General features: G+C 41.1%; 1 protein-coding gene across 3 annotated transcripts in view; it reads right to left on the bottom strand.

Moving 5' to 3' along the window:
* The window catches only part of DCUN1D2 (defective in cullin neddylation 1 domain containing 2), a 181,433-nt gene that overhangs the window by 155,002 nt on the left and 10,040 nt on the right, over positions 1 to 16,391 (bottom strand). For all 3 annotated transcript variants that reach the window (XM_053707757.1, XM_053707759.1, XM_053707758.1), the window contains one exon: positions 11,619 to 11,835. In XM_053707757.1, the coding sequence (XP_053563732.1) occupies positions 11,619 to 11,835 (217 nt within the window). The remainder of the gene's footprint in view (positions 1 to 11,618; positions 11,836 to 16,391) is intronic.

The following is a 16,391-nucleotide window of genomic DNA, read 5'->3' as shown; positions in this document are numbered from 1 at the left end:
AAGTCCTGCGTGGCCATGCAGGTGCTATTAGGATCACTGATGCTCTCTCCTGTTTGATTTTGGCAATCAATCGAGGAAGCAGCGGGAAGGGTGGAAACACATAAGCCATCCCGAAGTTCCAAGGTGCTGTCAAAGCATCTATCAGAACCGCTCCCGGATCCCTGGATCTGGACCCGTAGCGAGGAAGTTTGGCGTTCTGGCGAGACGCCATGAGATCTATCTCTGGTCTGCCCCAACGTCGAAGTATTTGGGCAAAGACCTCCGGATGAAGTTCCCACTCCCCCGGATGAAAAGTCTGGCGACTCAAGAAATCCGCCTCCCAGTTCTCCACTCCCGGGATGTGGATTGCTGACAGGTGGCAAGAGTGAGACTCTGCCCAGCGAATTATCTTTGATACTTCCATCATTGCTAGGGAGCTTCTTGTCCCCCCTTGATGGTTGATGTAAGCTACAGTCGTGATATTGTCCGACTGAAACCTGATGAACCCCCGAGTTGTTAATTGGGGCCAAGCCAGAAGGGCATTGAGAACTGCTCTCAATTCCAGAATGTTTATTGGAAGGAGGCTCTCCTCCTGATTCCATAATCCCTGAGCCTTCAGAGAATTCCAGACAGCGCCCCAACCTAGTAGGCTGGCGTCTGTAGTTACAATTGTCCAGTCTGGGCTGCTGAATGGCATCCCCCTGGACAGGTGTGGCCGATGAAGCCACCATAGAAGAGAATTTCTGGTCTCTTGATTCAGATTCAGAGTAGGGGACAAATCTGAGTAATCCCCATTCCACTGACTTAGCATGCATAATTGTAGCGGTCTGAGGTGTAGGCGTGCAAAAGGTACTATGTCCATTGCCGCTACCATTAAGCCGATCACCTCCATGCATTGAGCTACTGACGGGTGTTGAATGGAATGAAGGACACGGCATGCATTTTGAAGCTTTGTTAACCTGTCTTCTGTCAGGTAAATCTTCATTTCTACAGAATCTATAAGAGTCCCCAAGAATGGAACTCTTGTGAGAGGAAAAAGAGAACTCTTCTTTTCGTTCACTTTCCATCCATGCGACCTTAGAAATGCCAGAACTAACTCTGTATGAGACTTGGCAGTTTGAAAGCTTGAAGCTTGTATTAGAATGTCGTCTAGGTACGGAGCTACCGAAATCCCTCGTGGTCTTAGTACCGCCAGAAGGGCACCTAGAATCTTTGTGAAGATTCTTGGGGCCGTAGCCAATCCGAATGGAAGAGCTACAAACTGGTAGTGCCTGTCTAGGAAGGCAAACCGTAGATACCGGTGATGATCTTTGTGGATCGGTATGTGAAGGTAAGCATCTTTTAAATCCACTGTGGTCATGTACTGACCCTTTTGGATCATGGGCAAGATTGTCCGAATAGTTTCCATTTTGAACGATGGAACTCTTAGGAATTTGTTTAGAATCTTTAAATCTAAGATTGGCCTGAAAGTTCCCTCTTTTTTGGGAACCACAAACAGGTTTGAGTAGAACCCTTGTCCTTGTTCCGACCGCGGAACCGGATGGATCACTCCCATTAATAACAGATCTTGTACACAGCGTAGAAACGCTTCTTTCTTTATCTGGTTTGTTGACAACCTTGACAGATGAAATCTCCCTCTTGGGGGAGATAATTTGAAGTCTAGAAGGTATCCCTGAGATATGATCTCTAGCGCCCAGGGATCCTGAACATCTCTTGCCCAGGCCTGGGCGAAGAGAGAAAGTCTGCCCCCCACTAGATCCGGTCCCGGATCGGGGGCTCTCGGTTCATGCTGTCTTTGGGGCAGTAGCAGGTTTCCTGGCCTGTTTGCCCTTGTTCCAGGACTGGTTAGGCTTCCAGCCTTGCCTGTAACGAGCAACAGCTCCTTCCTGTTTTGGTGCAGTGGAGGTTGATGCTGCTCCTGTTTTGAAATTCCGAAAGGGACGAAAATTAGACTGTCTAGCCTTAGCTTTGGCTTTGTCTTGAGGTAGGGCGTGGCCCTTACCTCCTGTAATGTCAGCGATAATTTCTTTCAAACCGGGCCCAAATAAAGACTGCCCCTTGAAAGGTATATTAAGTAATTTGGACTTAGAAGTAACATCAGCTGACCAGGATTTTAGCCACAGTGCCCTACGTGCCTGTATGGCGAATCCTGAGTTCTTAGCCGTAAGTTTGGTTAAATGTACTACGGCCTCCGAAATGAATGAATTAGCTAGTTTAAGGACTCTAAGCCTGTCCGTAATGTCGTCTAGCGTAGATGAACTAATGTTCTCTTCCAGAGACTCAATCCAAAATGCTGCCGCAGCCGTAATCGGCGCGATACATGCAAGGGGTTGCAATATAAAACCTTGTTGAACAAACATTTTCTTAAGGTAACCCTCTAATTTTTTATCCATTGGATCTGAAAAAGCACAGCTATCCTCCACCGGGATAGTGGTACGCTTAGCTAAAGTAGAAACTGCTCCCTCCACCTTAGGGACCGTTTGCCATAAGTCCCGAGTGGTGGCGTCTATTGGAAACATCTTTCTAAATATTGGAGGGGGTGAGAACGGCACACCGGGTCTATCCCACTCCTTAGTAACAATTTCAGTTAATCTCTTAGGTATAGGAAAAACGTCAGTACTCGCCGGTACCGCAAAGTATTTATCCAACCTACACAGTTTCTCTGGTATTGCAACGGTGTTACAATCATTAAGAGCTGCTAAGACCTCCCCTAGTAATACACGGAGGTTCTCCAATTTAAATTTAAAATTTGAAATATCTGAATCCAATCTGTTTGGATCAGAACCGTCACCCACAGAATGAAGCTCTCCGTCCTCATGCTCTGCAATCTGTGACGCAGTATCAGACATGGCCCTAGTATTGTCAGCGCACTCTGTTCTCACCCCAGAGTGATCACGCTTGCCTCTTAGTTCTGGTAATTTAGACAAAACTTCAGTCATAACAGCAGCCATATCATGTAATGTTATCTGTAATGGCCGCCCAGATGTACTAGGCGCCATAAAATCACTCACCTCCCGGGCGGGAGATGCAGGTACTGCCGCGTGAGGCGAGTTAGTCGGCATAACTCTCCCCTCGCAGTTTGGTGAAATTTGTTCACATTGTACAGATTGACTTTTATTTAAAGTAGCATCAATACAGTTAGTACATAAATTTCTATTGGGCTCCACCTTGGCATTGGAACAAATGACACAGATATCTTCCTCTGAGTCAGACATGTTTAACACACTAGCAATAACTTGCAACCTGGTTATAATCTTTTTCAGCAAAAAAACGTACTGTGCCTCAAAGAGGTACTTAAACGATTAAATGACAGTTGAGATAATGAACTGCAAAACAGTTATAGCATCAACTTTAAAATAACACAACTTTTAGCAAAGGTTTGTTCCCATTAGTAAATAACATAACTAAATTGACATAAAATTACAGAGTAACGTTTTTATTCACAGTCAATATAAAATTCTCACAGCTCTGCTGAGAGAATGTACCTCCCTTCAAAGAAGTTTGAAGACCCCTGAGATCTGTCAGAGATGAGCCGGATCATGCAGGAAATATAATAGTAGCTGACTGGAAATTTTTGATGCGTAGCAAAGAGCGCCAAAAACGGCCCCTCCCTCTCACACACAGCAGTGAAGAGAAACGAAACTGTCACAATTTAAAGCAAACTGCCAAGTGGAAAATAATGCCCAAACATTTATTCACTCAGTACCTCAGCAATGTAAACGATTCTACATTCCAGCAAAAACGTTTAACATGATAATACTTATTAAAAGAATTAGTAACCTTAACAGAGTAGTTCCGGTGAAATACCATTCCCAGAATACTGAAGTGTATACATACATGTCATTATAACGGTATAGCAGGATTTTCTCATCAATTCCATTCAGAAAATAAAAACTGCTACATACCTCAATGCAGATTCATCTGCCCGCTGTCCCCTGATCTGAAGCTTTTACCTCCCTCAGATGGCCGAGAACAGCAATATGATCTTAACTACTCCGGTTAAAATCATAGTAAAAAACTCTGGTAGATTCTTCCTCAAACTCTGCCAGAGAAGTAATAACACGCTCCGGTGCTATTGTAAAATAACAAACTTTTGATTGAAGTCATAAAAACTAAGTATAATCACCATAGTCCTCTCACACATCCTATCTAGTCGTTGGGTGCAAGAGAATGACTGGGACTGACGTAGAGGGGAGGAGCTATATGCAGCTCTGCTGGGTGAATCCTCTTGCATTTCCTGTTGGGGAGGAGTTATATCCCAGAAGTAATGATGACCCGTGGACTGATCACACATAACAGAAGAAAAGGTATTTTAAAAAAAAAGCTGCAATGTGAATTTTCATGAATGAAAGTGCCCGTTTTTAATAGTATTTTTAAAAAATGGGCACCGATTCATGAAAGTTAACATTCACTTTAAACTATGCATTTAAAGGGTCATTAAACAGCTAGGTATAACTAATGTAGCACAGTTATTACTCACCATATTGTTTTTCCTCTTGTGGCTGCAGCTCTCTTTAAGGCCATTAACTTATTTTAAAACTTTAGAGAGCCGGTTAGTTAAGCGCCGCCATCTTGGGATTTAAAGGGACAGTAAACCTTAAAAATAATGTTATATAATTCTGCACATAGTGCAGAATTATATAACATTATATTAGCCAAACATTTATAAAACATAATATACCCTATTAATTTTAAAAAAAATAAAAAAAAATTATGCTTACCTGATAAATTTATTTCTCTTGTGGTGTATCCAGTCCACGGGTTCATCCATTACTTGTGGGATATTCTCCTTCCCAACAGAAAGCTGCAAGAGGACACCCACAGCAGAGCTGTCTATATAGCTCCTCCCCTAACTGCCACCCCCAGTCATTTGACTGAAGACAAGCAAGAAAAAAGGAGAAACTATAGGGTGCAGTGGTGACTGTAGTTTAAAAAATAAAAAAACACCTGCCTTAAAATGACAGGGTGGGCCGTGGACTGGATACACCACAAGAGAAATAAATTTATCAGGTAAGCATAAATTTTGTTTTCTCTTGTAAAGGTGTATCCAGTCCACGGATGAAGGGAGGCACAAGGCAGGAACTTAAACGGAGGGCACCACTGCCTGTAAGACCTTTCTCCCAAAAATAGCCTCCGAAGAAGAAAAAGTATCGAATTTGTAGAATTTAGAAAAAGTATGAAGCGAAGACCAAGTCGCCGCCTTACAAATCTGTTCAACAGAGGCCTCATTTTTAAAAGCCCATGTGGAAGCCACCGTTCTAGTGGAATGAGCTGTAATTCTTTCAGGAGGCTGCTGGCCAGCAGTCTCATAAGCTAAGCGGATTATGCTTCTCAGCCAAAAAGAAAGAGAAGTTGCAGAAGCCTTTTGGCCTCTCCTCTGTCCAGAGTAGACAACAAACAAAGCAGATGTCGGACGAAAATCCTTCGTAGCTTGTAAATAAAACTTTAAAGCACGAACCACATCAAGATTGTGTAAAAGACGTTCCTTCTTGGAGGAAGGATTAGGACATAATGAAGGAACAATAATCTCCTGATTGATATTCTTATTAGATACTACCTTAGGAAGAAACCCAGGTTTGGTACGCAAAACTACCTTATCTGCATGGAAAATCAGATAAGGGGAATCACACTGAAAAGCAGATAACTCCGAAACTCTTTGAGCCGAGGAGATAGCTACTAAAAACAGAACTTTCCAAGATAAAAGTTTAATATCTATGGAATGCAAAGGTTCAAACGGAACCCCTTGAAGAACTTTAAGAACTAAATTTAAACTCCATGGTGGAGCAACAGGTTTAAACACAGGCTTGATTCTAACTAAAGCCTGACAAAACGCCTGAACGTCTGGAACCTCAGCCAGAAGTTTGTGCAAAATAATAGACAGAGCAGAAATCTGTCCCTTTAAGGAACTAGCAGATAATCCTTTCTCTAATCCCTCTTGGAGAAAGGATAAAATTCTAGGAATCCTGACTTTACTCCATGAGTAACCCTTGGATTCACACCAATGAAGATATTTACACCATATCTTATGATAGATTTTCCTGGTGACAGGCTTTCGAGCCTGAATTAGGGTATCAATGACCGATTCGGAAAAACCAAGCTTCGATAGAATCAAGCGTTCAATCTCCAAGCAGTCAGCCGCAGAGAATTTAGATTTGGATGTTTGAAAGGACCTTGAAGTAGAAGGTCCTGCCGTAGCGGCAGAGACCATGGTGGAAAGGATGACATGTCCACCAAATCTGCATACCAAGTCCTGCGTGGCCACGCAGGAGCTATCAAAATCACTGAAGCTCTCTCCTGCTTGATCTTGGCAATCAGTCGAGGGAGCAAAGGAAACGGTGGAAACGCATAAGCCAGGCTGAAGGACCAAGGCGCTGCTAGAGCATCTATCAGCGCTGCCTTGGGATCCCTTGACCTGGACCCGTAACGAGGAAGCTTGGCGTTCTGACGAGACGCCATGAGATCCAGTTCTGGTTTGCCCCATAGTTGAATCAACTGGGCAAATACCTCCGGGTGGAGCTCCCACTCCCCCGGGTGAAAAGTCTGCCGACTTAAAAAATCCGCCTCCCAGTTCTCTAGTCCTGGGATATGGATAGCTGAAAGATGGCAAGAGTGAACCTCTGCCCATAGAATTATCTTTGAAACCTCCAACATAGCCAGGGGGCTTCTCGTTCCCCCCTGATGGTTGATATAGGCTACAGTCGTGATATTGTCCAACTGAAATCTGATGAACCTGACCTCCGCTAGCTGAGGCCAAGCCTGAAGAGCATTGAATATCGCTCTTAGTTCCAGAATGTTTATCGGAAGGAGGGCTTCCTCCTGAGTCCACGAACCCTGAGCCTTCAGGGAGTTCCAGACTGCGCCCCAGCCCAGAAGGCTGTCATCTGTCATCACTATAGTCCATTCTGGCCTGCGGAAGCTCATTCCCCTGGACAGATGGACCCGAGATAGCCACCAGAGAAGAGAATCCCTGGTATCCTGATCCAGATTTAGCAGTGGGGACAAATCTGTGTAATCCCCATTCCACTGACTGAGCATGCAAAGTTGCAGCGGTCTGAGATGTAGGCGGGCAAACGGAACTATGTCCATTGCCGCTACCATTAAGCTGATTACTTCCATACACTGAGCCACTGACGGCTGAGAAGTGGAATAAAGAGCACGGCAGGAAGTTAGAAGTTTTGACCACCTGACTTCTTTCAGAAAAATCTTAATTTCTACTGAATCTAGCAGAGTTCCTAGGAAGGAAACTCTTGTCAGAGGGGAGAGAGAACTCTTTTCTTCGTTCACCTTCCACCCGTGAGACCTCAGGAATGCCAGAACAATGTCCGTATGGGACTTGGCGATTTGAAAAGTCGACGCCTGTATCAGAATGTCGTCTAGGTAAGGAGCCACCGCTATGCCTCGTGGCCTTAGAACTGCCAGTAGGGACCCTAGAACCTTCGTAAAGATTCTTGGTGCCGTGGCTAACCCGAAGGGAAGAGCCACAAACTGGTAATGCCTAGGAAGTCTAGGAAGGCAAACCTGAGAAACCGATGATGATCTCTGTGTATCGGAATGAGGAGATAAGCATCCTTTAGATCCACGGAAGTCATATATTGACCCTCCTGGATCATAGGTAGGATGGTTCGAATAGTCTCCAACTTGAAGGATGGGACCCTGAGAAATTAGTTTAGGATCTTGAGATCCAAGATTGGTCTGAAAGTTCCCTCCTTTTTGGGAACTATGAACAGATTTGAATAGAATCCCTGCCCCTGTTCCTCCCTTGGAACTGGGTGGATCACTCCCATGACCAGAAGCTCTTAAACACAACGTAAGAATGCCTCTCTATCTGGTTTGCAGATAATTGTTAGAGATGAAATCTCCCCTTTGGAGACGAGGCTTTGAAATCCAAGAGATATCCCTGGGAAACAATCTCCAGAGCCCAGGGATCCTGGACGTCTCTTGCCCAAGCCTGGGCGAAGAGAGAAAGTCTGCCCCCAACTAGATCCTGTCCCGGATTGGGGGCTACTCCTTCATGCTGTCTTAGAGGCAGCAGCAGGTTTTTTGGCCTGCTTCCCCTTGTTCCAAGCCTGATTAGGTCTCCAGACTGGCTTGGACTGGGCAAAATTTCCTTCTTGTTTTGCAGCAGAGGAAGTTGAAGCTGCGCCACTCTTGAAGTTTCGAAAGGAACGAAAATTGGTCTGTTTGGTCCTTGATTTGTTGGACCTATCCTGGGGAAGGGCATGGCCTTTTCCTCCAGTAATATCAGAAATGATCTCCTTCAATCCAAGCCCGAATAGGGTCTGCCCTTTGAAGGGGATGTTAAGAAGCTTAGACTGTGAAGTAACGTCAGCTGACCAGGATTTAAGCCATAGCGCCCTACGCGCCTGAATGGCAAAACCTGAATTCTTAGCCGTTAGCTTTGTTAAATGAAAAACGGCGTCAGAAATAAATGAATTGGCTAACTTAAGGGCTCTAAGCCTGTCTAGGATATCATCCAACAGGGTCTCCACCTGTAGAGCCTCTTCAAGAGACTTGAACCAGAAAGCCGCTGCAGCAGTGACTGGGGCAATGCATGCAAGAGGCTGGAGAATAAAACCTTGTTGTATAAAGATTTTCTTAAGGAAACCCTCTAGTTTCTTATCCATTGGATCTAGGAAAGCACAACTGTCCTCGACGGGGATAGTTGTACGCTTAGCTAGGGTAGAAACTGCTCCCTCCACCTTAGGGACCGTCTGCCACGAGTCCCTACGGCGGCATCTATGGGAAACATCTTTTTAAAAGCAGGAGGGGGAGAGAACGGTACACCAGGTCTATCCCATTCCTTTGTAATAATTTCTGAAAACCTCTTAGGGATTGGAAAAACATCAGTGTAAGCAGGCACTGCAAAGTATTTGTCCATTTTACACAACTTCTCTGGGACTACAATGGTGTCCCAGTCATCCAGAGTCGCTAAAACCTCCCTGAGCAACACGCGGAGGTGTTCAAGCTTAAATTTAAATGCTGTCATTTCAGAGTCAGACTGAAGTAACGCCTTCCCTGAATCAGAAATGTCACCCACAGATAGAAGCTCTCCTGCTTCGGCTTCTGTACATTGTGAGGGTATATCAGACACAGATACTAAAGCGTCAGAAAGCTCTGTATTTATTCTAGCCCCAGAGCTGTCTCGCTTTCCTTGTAACCCTGTCAGTTTGGCCAATACCTCTGTGAGAGCATGATTCATAACTGCCGCCATGTCCTGTAAAGTAAACGCATTGGACGCGCCAAATGTACTTGGCATCACTTGAGCGGGAGTTATAGGTTCTGACACATGGGGAGAGTTAGATGGCATAATCTCCCTTTTGTCAGTCTGAGAAACCTCTGGTGATAAATCTTTAAAAGCCATAATATGGTCTTTATAACTTATAGAAAGGTCAGTGCATTTGGTACACATTCTAATAGGGGGTTCCACAATGGCTTCTAAACATAATGTACAAGTAGTTTCTTCTATGTCAGACATGTTTAACAGACTAGTAATGAGACCAGCAAGCTTGGAAAACACTTTAATAAATGTGAAAAAGCAATTAAACAAAAACGGTACTGTACGTTTAAGAGAAAAAAAAACTACCACATAAACTGCAAATCAGTGTTAAAAAGTAGTAAACTCTACGAAATTTTTACAGTGTGTACAAGAGACTAAAGCAGCATTGCACCCACTTGCAAATGGATGATTAACCCAAAAACGGATTAGAAAACAGTCAAACACACTGCCACAGCTTTACTGTGGCTCCTACCTGCCCTTAAACACGATTTTAGCAGGAAAGAACCCCTCTATAGTGGTCCTAGATGTCAGAGGACTCCTTTAGGGAAGCTGGATGTCTCAGTCTGTATAACAACTGCGCATAAAGTGCGCGAGAATAGGCCCCTCCCACCATGCACTCAAAGTCAGAGGGCCTTAAAAAAAACTACTCCTAGGAGTAAAATAGCCATGTGGAAAACTAGGCCCCAAATAAAGATTTATCACCCTCAGAGAAAAAACGTTTTTTCTGTTAGGTTATGCAAACGTTTTAACACCAAGTACTATGAGAGTTAACATAAAAATTACCCTTATCTTGTAAGCATGATCCCAGTCGCTGTTAAATCACTGTATCAGGCTTACCTCAAATATAGAAGGCACTGTCAGCATTTTCTAGACCTTATCTCTCTAGAAAAAAAAATATACTGAACATACCTCAAATCAGGTGATTTGCCAACCGTCCCCCCCAACTGAAGTTTTCTTTCCATACTCTTCAGTTATGTGTGAGAACAGGAATGGACCTTAGTTACAAACCGCTAAGATCAACCTCCAGGCAGATTCTTCTTCCAATTTCTGCCTGAGAGTAAAACAGTACAACGCCGGTACCGTTTAAAAATAAACTTTTGATTGAAGGTAAAACTACACTAAGTGACCACATCTCTCTTGATACTTCCTTTCTTGTCGAGAGCTGCAAGAGAATGACTGGGGGTGGCAGTTAGGGGATGAGCTATATAGACAGCTCTGCTGTGGGTGTCCTCTTGCAGCTTCCTGTTGGGAAGGAGAATATCCCACAAGTAATGGATGAACCCGTGGACTGGATACACCTTTACAAGAGAAACCCTGTTTTACAGACCCGCTCTCTGTACTCTGCTGAGCGGGTCTGTTATATTTACTCAGCGCAACGGGCCAGCTGTATAGTCACAGCCCGGCCCGACCGCGCCATAGCACTAAGTGCAGCTCGTCAGACAGCAGGAGCGAGCTGCACTTAGTGCTATGGCGCGGTCGGGCCGGGCTGTGACTATACAGCTGGCCCGATGCGCTGAGTAAATATAACAGACCCGCTCAGCAGAGTACAGAGAGCGGGTCTGTAAAACAGTGTTTTAAAAAAAAAAAATGAATAGGGTATATTATGTTTTATAAATGTTTGGCTAATATAATGTTATATAATTCTGCACTATGTGCAGAATTATATAACATTATTTTTAAAGTTTACTGACACTTTAAGTATAATCACACACTGTGAAAAAAGCAGTTTGCCTTACAGATCAGTGATATTGTTGTCTTTTTGGCAAGCCTCATTGCTCTCTTCAGTTTAGAGCGCACAATACAGAGCGGGAGCTGTATATTTTTGCAGTGGGTACATTGCTCTTCGTTATTACTGAGGCCTTGTTACATTTATGTAACTGTAAAAGAACTGCATATATTTAATGTTTATGTTGTGCATAGTACAGCTGTCAAAAGGCAGTAGTGTCACTAATGAATGCAAATTCATTGCTTCTATCACAGGATGCAACAATAAGCGCTACAAGATGGTGGCACCCAGAATAAAGATGCAGAGCTTTACCAACAGGCTCCTGTAATGGGTTAAAATAAGAGAACAGCTTTAAAGAGAGCTGCAGGTAGAGGAGGAAAAGCACAAGCACAGTGAGTAGTAACCATGTAACTGAAGTTGTATCCAGGAGTGTAATGTCCCTTTATCCTCTCCGCAGGGTTTAAACAAAGTTATATACGAGCAATAGTGCAGGAATAAAATGTTCTAACGCATTAGAGAATTTTCTTTTTGCACTTTTATGTCCATTTAAATGACAGTAGGACAAACTAAATGCAGTCTGTGGCCTACATACATAACATATTGTAACAAAGGGTTTACATAAGAGGTATTGCTTACCTTTGTACCGGTTATACAAGTGCTCTAGTTTCTTTTTGTCTACTGTACTTTTCATTGATTCTTTGCAGTACAAGGTTGAGTTCTGAAAGTAGTTATCTGTTGCCAGTTCTAATTTCCAGTCATTCTGTGTTAAACAGTAAATTGCAGTCCTTTCCCCAGCCTGGGTAAATGCCATAAACTGGCGCACCTTGTCCTTCTGAGACGATTTAAGTTTATGCTTTGGGATGCAAAAGAAGCAGCAGAAGTTGTTTCAGCATTTGACTTATTTTTAATGTATTCATTACAAAAGAGTTTCTTGATGTGTGCATGCTTCATATCAGCATAAAGATGACAATGCTTTTGTTCTTCTGAGATTTAAAAAGTCTTATCTGCAAACTCAAAGGACAGCCTCTACATATCACTAGCAAAAACAAACCAACACTTGGTATTCAAACAACAACTATCAAACAGGTATAATACTTGCATATACATTTCTCCACTGCAATTTCAATAAATGCATTAATACCGATTTACTGGAGCTCTTTAATAATTTAAGATATTGCTATAGGGAACCGTCCATATATTTTATAACATATGATTTTACATTTTATTGTCAATCGTAAAAACTATTACAAACACATCCGTTTTCAAATAAAATAGTGCTAGGACAAAAATACCAATAAATAGACTTTTACAAAAGAAGATTTTTTTAATAATCAGTTTTCTATAGCATTTTAGTCTGGCTATACATAATGTGAAATATTTGAGCTGTTCATCCTGGCCTTTAGCTCATTATGTGGTTTAGTATATGAAGGTGTGCCTGTGTTTGCTATTTGGTGCTATAGTATGTGAGTATGCTGTACACTCCCCCGTGTTCCAAGCCCCTATAAACAAATCAAGCTCACTGAGCAGATTGGCACACATTTCAATACCAACAAAGCTGCTATGCTTTTAAAGGGATACCAAATCCCAAAGAAATCTTTAAAGGGACAGTCTACACCAGAATTTTTATTGTTTTAAAAGATAGATAATCCCTTTATTACCCATTCCCCAGTTTTGCATAACCAACAGTTATATTTATATACTTTTAACCTCTGTGATTATCTTGTATCTAAGCCTCTGCAAACTGCCCCTTTATTTCAGTTCTTTTGACAGACTTGCAGTTTAGCCAATCACTGCCTGCTCCCAGATAACTTCACGTGCACAGTGTTATTTATATGAAATACGGGAACTAACACCCTCTAGTGGTGAAAAACTGTTCAAATGCATTCGGAAAAGAGGTGGCCTTCAAGGTCTAAGAAATTAGCATATGAACCTCCTAGATTAAGCTTTCAACTAAGAATAGCAAGATAACAAAGCAAATTTGGTGATAAAAGTAAATTGGAAAATTGTTTAAAATTACATGCTCTATCTGAATCATGAAAGTTTATTTTGGCCTAGACTGTCCCTTTAATTATTCAGAGCATATAATTTTTAAGCAATTTTCTAATTTACTCATATTATCAATTTTTCTTAGTTTTCTTGCAATCTTTTTTTAAAAAGCAGGAATTTAAAGCTTATGTATTCCTGTTTGTGCAAACAAGGGTGTGTGGAAACCTTTTTAGATAATCCTAGGTTCCACACAGCCTTGTCTTAACAGTTTTTTTTATTATTATTATTGCCTGTTTTATATCTGCCATAAATTGTCCTCAGCAAGAAAGATAGGAATGCATTAATTTACAGTAAAACATGGTGGTCCTTACTACTTTATAGAAACTCGTGGAATTTAGAAAACCAACAATTATCAGAGCTAAATTACAAGGAAAAAATAAAAAATAAATAATGAAAGTATATTGCAAGGGTTTAAATCAGGGTTGTACCGATACTTTTTTTCAAATACTCACCTATACCAATTACCGATACTTTTTTTTTAATGTCATATATATATATATATTATAAGTAATATAATTTAATTCTGAAAATTATATTGGGGAAGGAGTGTCCCAGTAATCACCTTTGAGAAAAATGGGGCATTTGCATTCTACTGATTTAACAGAAAATAGGGCTGGTCTTCATATTTTTCCAGGTATGCTTTTTATTCCTAGTCCAGCCCTTGATAAGGGTTTTACCTCAGAGTACAGTATGTTTTGAGCATAATTGTGCAAGATGAGAACTAGTAGTATAACAGGCAATCAAGCAATTAGAATATTTTTTTCAAAAGTTAGTGGCAAGTTCTTATTAAGGAACAGAAGCATCTCTGCATGTTCAGCTATAAGTCTGTTTCTGTTATCAGTAAGGATGTTTGACGCTAAGCTGAACAGTCTTTCACACTACTGCATGGGTCAGAAAGATATTTTGGGCCATTAAATCTCAGTTTATTAATTGACAAGTACTTCAGGGGTTTGTCTGAATGAGGTACAGTGATCTCTCCCAGGTAGGCTTCCAGCTTTAAAGTAGCAGCTTTTGGAGCACTGCTCTGACGTACAATAATACAAATAACAGCAATTTGTATTGGCAGAACAGAAGTGAACAATTTTTAGTTAAGTCTCCATTCCAGCTTAAAATGAAATGGGAACATACAGTTTGAAAAACGCCACAAGATGGCGTATGGGTAGGAATTGGAGGTGTCGGTTTAAGTATCGGTGCATTTGCACAAGTACAAGTACTCCTGCAAATACTTGGTATCGGCACCAATACTAGTATCGGTATCGTGCAACCCTAGTTTTAATCTACACATAATTAAGCATGTTATATTACAAGCTCATACTGTATAATATCCCTTTAATTTCAAATCCACATTCCATTTTAGCTTAAAAAAAACATATAAGGGGCGCCACATAAAATGATTCAAATCAGTCAAAAGTATCAAACAAACAATCTAATGTGATAGCATATACAAGATTTAGGATATTTATATCTCTATGGCACAAACTGGAATAGGTATCCAAACAGGTATTATTACACAAACACAGTCAGACTGAAGCCGGCTTTACAGTTCTGCTGTGCGTTGATTTCCCATGATATCCTAAGTTTGGTTTGCACACTTTGATCCCTGTTAACCATAAGACGTTGGATTTGCCCTAAAAGGACCACATTGTTACAGTAACAAAAATAAGGAGCCTGACAAATAAAAGGACGTAATGTGATACCAGGGCTGGACGTTTTTAAAGGGACTGAGTGTATATCGTTTGCAACAACATACCTCATATGTTTGAGGGTACTTCTTGTGAGTGCATATACTTATGTTTTTATGTATAGAAATAAAATGTATTTTTAATACAGCTCTTAGAACTTCTTGGGCGCTTTATTTATTCTGTCCTACAGATTAAATCGTTCCCCACATTCAATTTTGTATTCCTTTACATTCCATCTGAACTGAAGACTGGAGTTGTAAAACAATGAACTAATCTCGGTAGCCTTATGCATAATGCACTGGTTTATAAAAGCTCCAGCCTTTTTGTTAGCTAGGGACCTAAACCTATATATTTCTCTTCCACAGAGATAATGAAATGAATTGGCACTTGGCAAACACAAATAGGTCACATTCTACTTTCTGCAAAGGAAAGCTCGGCTTCCAAGTGTGATGAGTGATCTTGTTAATATGTTTACAAACTTGGAATGCTAGCAGTGCTTATTAATTTGGTGTGTCATTTACCAAAAGCTGTTTTTGTCATCTGATAAAGAGACATGGTGGCACCTAATGTTCATTAGATTTGCCATCTTCTAGAAGCACACTGTGTTGTGATGCTTTGTGACTGGCTACACATCAGTAATTACAAAAAGAAAATAACCACATTCCTTGTTCCAACATAATCAAGTGTCAAAACATATTTATAATTGTTTAATATTGCTAATCTTAAGTTAGATAGCACTTAGAAATAAAAATATGGGATTACTTGCAGAAATGTGTCTAAATATGAAAAGCCAGGATCATGCAGTAATAAATTATGAGAAATTCAAAAGTGTTCTTTGGAAAAAAATTAAAATTGTGGCAACTACACTGCACAGTAGCTCTTCTAGTTACAATAATAAGTGTTGTACAATAAAGCAGTCATAATAACCTCACTTTATAATGAGTGCTGACCATTCACGGACATAGAAGTCTAAATTAAATGGTCATGATTCAGAGCGTATAATTTATAAAAGAAAATTACAAATTACGCCTATTATCAAATTCCTGTCCATGAGGAAATACTAAAAGTAGGCCAATGAGCAAGCACACGTCTTGGATATTGTGTAGCAGAAGAGTGTTTATCAATGTTTTACAGGCAGCTTCATAGCACAGTACCTTCAGAAACTCTATGGTAAAATGCTATGATAAACTAAGGTAGTGCTGTATAGCTATAAGCACTGTGTACAGGGATAGAAAGGTCAACATTGAAATGTGCATGGGTACATTTTATTTTTAATAGAAGCATTTTTGCAATATATTTCCCATTAGCAAAAATGCTTAAAATAAAAGTCAGTTTTTGTCAGAGACATACACACATATGCTGTGACAGCCTGTGCACGAGTATTCAAACGCCAGACCTTCTCACAGACTAAGCAGTGGCTTATATGACACATTTAAAGTCCTCACAGCCACAATAAGTACCACCGCCAGCGCTCTGAGCTTAAATACTGGCACACGGGACCCCACAGAATGTGTGTATATGGCGCTGAACAACATTAATAACTTTTACTAGAAGCATTTTACAGTTTAAAGGGCCATAATACCCAAATGTTTAAACACTTGAAAGTGATGCAGTATAGCTGTAAAAAGCTGACTAGAAAATATCACCTGAACATCTCTATGTTAAAAAGAAAGATATTTTA

Source organism: Bombina bombina, chromosome 3, assembly GCF_027579735.1.
Source record: "Bombina bombina isolate aBomBom1 chromosome 3, aBomBom1.pri, whole genome shotgun sequence".
In the NCBI taxonomy this organism is placed as follows: domain Eukaryota; kingdom Metazoa; phylum Chordata; class Amphibia; order Anura; family Bombinatoridae; genus Bombina; species Bombina bombina.
This window is presented reverse-complemented; position numbering and strand designations above follow the sequence as displayed.